The sequence below is a fragment of the Ixodes scapularis genome, unplaced genomic scaffold (assembly GCF_016920785.2).
Source record: "Ixodes scapularis isolate PalLabHiFi unplaced genomic scaffold, ASM1692078v2 PGA_scaffold1__304_contigs__length_218370807, whole genome shotgun sequence".
In the NCBI taxonomy this organism is placed as follows: Eukaryota; Metazoa; Arthropoda; class Arachnida; order Ixodida; family Ixodidae; genus Ixodes; species Ixodes scapularis.
Genome location: NW_024609846.1, coordinates 182642285 through 182649612, shown reverse-complemented (window position 1 = coordinate 182649612; position 7328 = coordinate 182642285). Strand labels below are relative to the sequence as shown.

At 46.0% G+C, this 7328-nt stretch overlaps 2 protein-coding genes across 2 annotated transcripts; both read left to right on the top strand.

The window, feature by feature from the left end:
• Positions 1-792: 792 nt before the first annotated feature.
• On the top strand, positions 793-2365 carry LOC115325010. The gene has a single exon (XM_029985707.4). It carries the CDS (start codon positions 882-884, stop codon positions 2301-2303), a length of 1422 nt encoding a protein of 473 aa, XP_029841567.2. The 5' UTR covers positions 793-881; the 3' UTR covers positions 2304-2365.
• A 717-nt stretch (positions 2366-3082) lies between these two features.
• LOC120841015 (cactin) lies at positions 3083-5010 on the top strand. The gene is made up of 5 exons (XM_040211852.3): positions 3083-3247; positions 3447-3680; positions 3778-3847; positions 3923-3976; positions 4771-5010. Exons 1-5 carry the CDS (start codon positions 3168-3170, stop codon positions 5008-5010), a joined length of 678 nt encoding a protein of 225 aa, XP_040067786.2. The 5' UTR covers positions 3083-3167.
• The last annotated feature ends 2318 nt before the right edge of the window (positions 5011-7328 follow it).

The window sequence follows — 7328 nt, the reverse complement described above, 5'->3', positions numbered from 1 at the left end:
TACCAACACTGGTTCGCAAAACATTTTTTTTACTCACAATAAAAGCACTTGCAAGGCTTATGTACCGTCATATGTTTTGGATCTCGGACCGCTGAAAGGTGATGCGTTCGCGGAATGCTGCCGTCGGTTAGCTTAGTTGTCCCTCTGAACTACCGCTTTGCTTGACGTGCTAATAGGTTGATGGTGCGTCATTAATATAACAGTCGGATCGAAATTAATGTTCGGCAGAACCAAGCAGAACTATTAGCCCTCATTAAGCGACGTCGCGGCCATTTTGCTTGTAGGTATTGCTTCTCCCATCAATCAGTCATTGGCAAGATGAAGCAGCAAGACCTCACGGGTAAACAACTAGACTTTGTGAAATCATTTCTCTCGGGACGGGTCTACAAAATCCGAGCTGGATATGACAAAGAGTGTGAGAAGGAACCCTTCAAGAAAATAACATTGGAGTTCCTCAGGGCGCAGTGTTGTCACCTACACTTTTCAACATCGTTATGGCACCACTCCTCTGGAAACTTTATAAAATACCCAACCTCAGGGCGACGATTTACGCAGATGATATCACGATCTGGACGCATCAAGGGCCTCCCGAAGCCCAAGTTGTCGCCTTGCAGAAGGGACTCGACACCATTGAAGAATATCTTGCTGATGTGTGAATGTTCCCATCGCTAGAAAAAACTAAATATACCATCTACGGCCGCAATCAAGTCAACAAAAACCTAGGTCTTACCTTTGCGGGAGACCCAGTCCAAAAAGCAGACTCCGTTAAAATCCTTGGAATTAACCTTGGGTACAAGCCAAGAATAAGCAAAGCTTGGCTGGCCGAGATCTCCAAGAAATGGAAACAAGGTATCAATCTCGTCCGAAGAATATCCACGAAAATGGGAGGAGCTGGGGAAAAAACAGCCAAAAAACTCGTGACTGCAGTGCTAGTATCCAAAATAGCCTATGCGGCGAGATTCTACCGGCTCACGAAAACCCATCTTTCCAGATTTAAAAGCATGATCAACGGAGCAAGAAAAGCCATCCTTGGGCTCCCACGCCACACTTCGGCAGAGGAAGTAAGCAAGTGCATCTTCCTCCCAGAACTCACAGACCTTATGAACCAACAGAAGGAGGCTCAACTATCCCGTCTACAACATACAACCGAGGGAAGAAAAATTGCTAAGTACATGGGAATCGAGATACAAGAAGAGGCCCCCATATCGCCGAGCAAAGCGCCGTGGGAACTCATTGACGTAACTCACGGGTGCAAACCTCTCCCAAGAAACATGGACGCTGCGCGGCACAAGAAAAGACGAGAACACTACGCTCGCATGCACAACAAGGAGCTGGCTAAGCTTGTTGAGGACGAAAAAAACATGATCGCCTATGTGGACGCCAGCATCTCCTCTATGGGTTGGGCAACAGCAGCCACATATATCCAGGGGAATGCGACCTGGACAGAGACTCAAGGTAACCCTCGAGGCCACCACACGCCGGGCTTCGCCGAACGGGAGGCGGTGTTGCAAGCCATCCGAGGGGCAGTACCCGATCTACAATACGAACAACAGCTAATCGTCTGTACCGACTCGCAAGACACCATCAGAGAACTCAAGAAATACAGGTCCTCTTCTAGCCACACCATTGTCGCTATCTTCGCCTTCGCAATCTCACTATACAGATCCAAGAAAATTCAAATTAATGTCGAGTGGACTCCCGGGCACGAAGGCATTTCGGGCAACGAGCTAGCCCATGAGGCTGCACAGCAGGCGATGAGGAATCTCACACAACCGTCCCTGTTGTCTCAGTCCTTTACGGCAGGCTCAACACCACAGCAACAAGACTCTGAGCTTCCCCCATACGATCCAAGGGAGGAACTCAGGTTAGCCCAGAAGACACGAAAACATCTTCTGGCAAGATCATGGACCCCAGACCAACATCCTCTCCCTAGGGAAGAATTCAAGAGAAAAGAATCGGTGATCCTCCGCCGCATACGCACAGGAGGAGCAGTCACACCCAGGTTCAGATACCAAATGGACCTGGCAAGACTTAAGAAACAACAACCCTACGCTGTCCCTCCCGACCCCAGATGCCAGCGGTGTCAAGCCGAGGAATCCATTCCCAGACTTAAACACATACTCTGGGAATGTGCGGCCCTCTCCACCCTCAGAACACTCATCTTCAGTAAGATGGCGAATGACGAAAGACCTTCAAAACTGCAGGACTGGACGCACCCAGCGGGCGACACCTCACGCAAGACCAGGATCCTCAGATCTCTCTTAGAGTATATTTCTGAGGGAGACCTGGGAAACTCCATCTAACACCTTTAACCGAGGAGACGATGCCAAGCCTTGAGGCCACCGCGTCATGAAAACTTCGAGTCTCCAGAGATATATATTTTTCTCCTTAAATAAACGTATTCACCACCACCACCTCGGCGCACCTGCTCGCCCAGTCACGTGACCTAAAATTCCCCGTTCTAGGGACAATAGTTAACTTTAAACCACGGTTAGCGTTCGAGAAAACGGGCCCAGGAACCAAATAAAACTTTTCGGGACGCGGATACCTTTCTGTTTAATACGATGCTGTGACATTTGGGTACCCCTTGCATTCGGTACATTACTTTACAAAGTGCGAATCCAGCCCGACAAGTGCACCAGCCTCCCGCATCGTCTGCTCCTCGTGCTTCTAACAAGTATCGGCGCGCCTCGCCAGGAAGAGGAGTGGCGCTGCGTATGCGCAGCGCCACTCCTCCTAAAACAAAATGGCTAGGTGGCGTAAGCTACCGCCCGATCCAAAGGGCTCAGCCGTATTTATCCATTCATCTATCTATGCGCGGCACAACCACAACTTCAGCCGCAGTACTGTAGCCGCAGGGCCAGATGCAGATTTTTCCATCCCGCGCTAAATGTTTACACATGCATAATTCAAAGGGGGTGTAGGACTTTCCAAATTTCTCTCTAAATTTGCCACGGCGTGCGACGTGAACCCAAATTTTACTCGATTTTACTAAATTTTTTTTGACAGGCATCTACAAAACAAAACGCGTCAAATGCCAAAAAACAGGTAGCGCCTTCTCGTGTGAGTAAACCGTTAAAGAGCTTGAAAGGAGACCTCCGGCCTAGCTGTCTCTATGGGATGCATGGCCGCCCGCTTGTTGTCGAAAAGCGTACGAAACGTACGAGATGGGTAGCTCCAAGCATAAGCGCAAGTCCAGATCCAGATCCCGTTCCAGAGATCGTGTCGTTCGCAAGAAAGAGAAGCGGTAAGCTGCAGCTCTAATGTACTAGCTTTTCTAGAAGTACGCACAACGGAATTCGGTGTAAACGTGAAGTACGACAACGTCGTAGTAACTCAGAGGGGCACCCTGCCTGGCTTCCTCCTTTAGCTTCTTCGAAAGTATTCGAGCCTGACAGCTCACCGTAAACGTTCAACACCTGTGTTTGTACTTGTGCTCCTTCCAGTCGATTGGCTTCTCCGCCGAAGTCGGCCCTCGTCAGCAAACAGAGGAAACATAGCCGCAAAAATGACTCAAGTCCCGACTCCAGAAGATCTAGCCACCGAACACGCAAGCGGAGCTCTTCAGAGAGTTCTGCAAGTTCTTCGGATTCCAGTAACAGGAGACCAAGAAAGACGTCTACCGTGCCGCTGATAGAGGAGTTGGAGAAGGAGCGCCAGCGGCTGAAACTAGAAAAGAAGTAAGTCTGATTGAACGACGCCGGTCGTGCGCGAGCGCGCGGAGTTGTCGAAACCTGTTTCATATCCGAGATTCATTAACTTTTTCGCACCCATCAGGAAGGCAAAGGAAGCGCTGAAGGCGACTGAGACTCCTGAGCAGAAGCGTTTGCGGCGATTGGCAAAGAAGGTTTGTGTTTGTCAACATACCCATCGTGCCTATGTTGAGGGACTCTTGTTTACGTCTGGAAATGACCGCTTTCAGGAAGCCAAGGAGCGTAAACGGAAAGCCCAAATGGGATGGGACGAAGAATACCTGGTGAGAAACAAAACTTTTATTTCGCTTCCTTTCATTTTATTTTTACCAGAACATTTGTTTAGCTTTATATTAACATCCTTCCCTGCTCCTTACTGTTGCATTGTGTTTGAAACGAGTTCTTGCCCTCTCTAGAGCATTTCGTCCCGTGCGGTGATCTATCACTGTTGCATGGAAATATACCCGGGCATTATTATTTGGCAGCATTCCGGCTTTGTGTTTCGGACTCAAATACGTAAGCATAAAGGACGATAACTGACGCAAGCACATCACCGTACACGTCGCTGCCAAACCTTTCATTTTCGGCAGCGTTTTCTATCGTCCTTGCGTCGTAAATTATCTCATTCATGCCTTTTATACAAAATTTATCATTCTAACGCTTCACTAAAAAGAATGATTCCTTAACCCCTCGTACATTTTTGCACGAGTTGATCTTAATTTTAAAGTCGGCATACCTCATTATCAAATGTCAGTATATGTCGACTCCTTCATAACAAGAACGTCGTCTGGAACCACATTCTAGCACCTGTGGTAAGCATACCATCAACTATTAAAGAGGTTTTAACCGACCACATTTGCTAACGTGCCAGACTATTTATTTTCTAACAAGATTGCTTACTTTGTATTCTTATCGCGTTATTTTTTTTCACTGTCATTTTGCTTGCCCTCTCCCTCTGTAATGCTCTATGGGCCCTGAGGGTCTTGAAATAAAGGAGTAAAATAACTAGGTGTGTTACCAGAATTTCAAATGAAGTTTTCTTTATCTCATTGTTACGGGACAACTCTGCTTCTTTTAGGGCTACACAAACACGGACAACCCATTTGGGGATGCAAACCTGCTTAAGTCATTCAAGTGGGAGAAGAAGTTTGAGAAGGAGGGCCTCAAGAATGCAGCCGAAGAGGAGATTGAAAGAAGGAATCGTCTCAAGCTCGAAGAAAACCGGGTGAGGAGAAATCTCTGCACCCCTTTGAAGTCATTCGTAGGTTTGTCTTCCGGCATCGAGGCTAGTATTAGGGGGTGGTGCAACAATTTTTAAACGTTGGCCCATTAATTGTGGGAATTGGTCTATACCACCTATAGAATGAAGAACATAAAACCTTATTTTTTTTGCGTGTTCTAGTTTCTCTAAATATGGTAAAACAAATCAAAGGTTAGGTACATCACAACTTACACTGTCTTACGAGTCAGGTGTGCAGTGATGTCATTCGGTCCTGTCTTCGGAGCCCCCAGCCTTCTCTTCGTGATTGTTAACTTCTCAAGGTTCGATTTTGGCCATATTGGAGCACCGCACCCGCTTAGCATCATTGAAGGCCACGACGAGCGAACAAGACAAAAGGCACTTCACCACAGAAAAGGTGGGGAAGGTAGCAAGGGGGTGGAAATGATTTTGTTGGTTTCTGAGAGATGTTGCCATGAAAACCTCTGTACTCTCACCGATGTGACACCGTGGTTCCGACGACATTGCACGCAGCAAGAAATCGGGAAAATTTTTTTTTTTTTTTTGTTTTTTTTTTGCAGTTTGGCAGTGAAGTTTCAGCATTTCAAGGGAAAGCGTACATTTCCTTTCACTTGTACCAAGGTAGAGAATATAAAAAATACAAGGTGCAAATTCTTTTAAAAAAAGATAGTTTCACTGTCCCTTTAAGGATATCACCAAACCTGATGCACCTTTTTCATGCCAAGATTCACACTTGCGCACCTTTTTAGTAGCTGTAACGGGCCACAGGCTGGAATGTTCTTATTTCTAGTTGAAGCAGAGAGAGAGAGAGAAGGAATATACTTTATTGGGGTCATCAAGGATGACTTTGGGTGTTACATTGCAAGAAGTTTCATATAGCAACTGTCTCCAGGGATCTTCATCAACTTTGTCAATAGTTCAAGATGGTACATATGTGTGATTAGTGTGAACCCTGTTAATATAGGTACACCGCTTTGTTGACAACGTCTTCGGGGACGAACTGGGCAATTATATGCATTTTTGTCTCATAATTAAGGAAAACTAACATCATGAAAGCTTTTTTTTTATTGGGAACAGAAACGTCCATATCAACGAGATATCACTGCATGCAATCTCAAGGAATGCACAGTGACAGAGCAGCATGCTGTAAATTTTTTGTGAACCAAAGGACCCCGTGCAAGTAATATTCATGAGGAGTCAGCTTTCATTTAAAGGGCAACTCCAGTTCATACTTTCAATTTTGGGATTATGACTCTTATTAGCGCAGCCAGCGTCCCTGAATTACAAGGTGTAATTTTTTTCTCGTTATTGTGTGTAGTTTTAATATTGACGCCTTAAAGTTTTGTTTGGGGCGCGGCCGACAAAACCGAAATTAGCCACTCAAGATCCCGGCAACACTGGAAATAAGCCGCTGTGCGGACGTGACGTCAGTATCGTTCTCGTTCAACGAGTACGCAGGCCAAACGGCACCTACCTCTGTTGCGCTAACCGTCTAAAGATAGAAGGTAAGCTGATTTTGCTTTAATTCTGTATACGTGCTAGTTATCCAGCATATGTAGCAAGAGTTAGTGCGTATACCCAAAAGCTAGCGACTGGAAAACCCGTGAACTCGTTCAATGCCATACTCGGCGGCCGCCGCCGTACGTGCGCTCTGCCGTACTCGTCGCTTGTATACCTAAAAGCAAGCGACTGGAAAACAAGTGAACTCGTTTGGTGCCGTACTCCGCGGCTGTCGCTGTGCGTGCGGTCTTCCGTACTCGTCGCTAGGCTTAAATTGTTATGGGGGCTCCGTGGATGGAGCGGCATTGCTTTACACCGCGCTGCCAGTGATGTACAGTACTAGGGGCCCTCTCACTTTCTTTCGCGCTGCGGGTCAGTCCCAGACACGAAGCTTTGAGGCTCTCCGGCATGGGCCGCGGCGGTCGAACACACGTGTGCTGGGCTGTACACGACTGTTTTTTCGTTCTTTTTTCCTCGGGCGCGTAAAAGCCAAATTTGTAAGCTACGACCCTAATTCACCACATGAGTTTGTCTAAACGGTAAAACTGATTTGTGAAAAAAAAAAAAAATTAAAAAATGTGTCGCATTCTAAAATAAAAAAAATAAAAAATTCTATAGGCAGGCATTTTCTTCTCAAAGCTAGCAAAAGTTTTTGTGGGTGATAGAGGAAAACAGAGGATGTTAGCAAGGTGAGAACACTTTCTTTACCCCACAACCACAATTGTTTTTTATTGGAATACATAGGATTTTAAAAGTTTTCCTTGGTTACTTTTGACTAAAGCAAGTGTTTTTTATTGTTGTTTTTTTTGCGTTGTTAAATATTATATTTACAACCAGCCGAACTCGGGTAAATTACAGTGTTGTAACTTACAAATCGGAATGTTTGCGATTTTTTA

Coding starts and splice junctions, on each gene's coding strand:
- LOC115325010 (XM_029985707.4), top strand. CDS start 882: ATGGGAGGAGCTGGGGAAAAAACAGCCAAAAAACTCGTGACTGCAGTG.
- LOC120841015 (XM_040211852.3), top strand. CDS start 3,168: ATGGGTAGCTCCAAGCATAAGCGCAAGTCCAGATCCAGATCCCGTTCC. Junction 3,248..3,446: donor GTTCGCAAGAAAGAGAAGCG/GTAAGCTGCAGC, acceptor TGCTCCTTCCAG/TCGATTGGCTTCTCCGCCGA. Junction 3,681..3,777: donor CGGCTGAAACTAGAAAAGAA/GTAAGTCTGATT, acceptor CGCACCCATCAG/GAAGGCAAAGGAAGCGCTGA.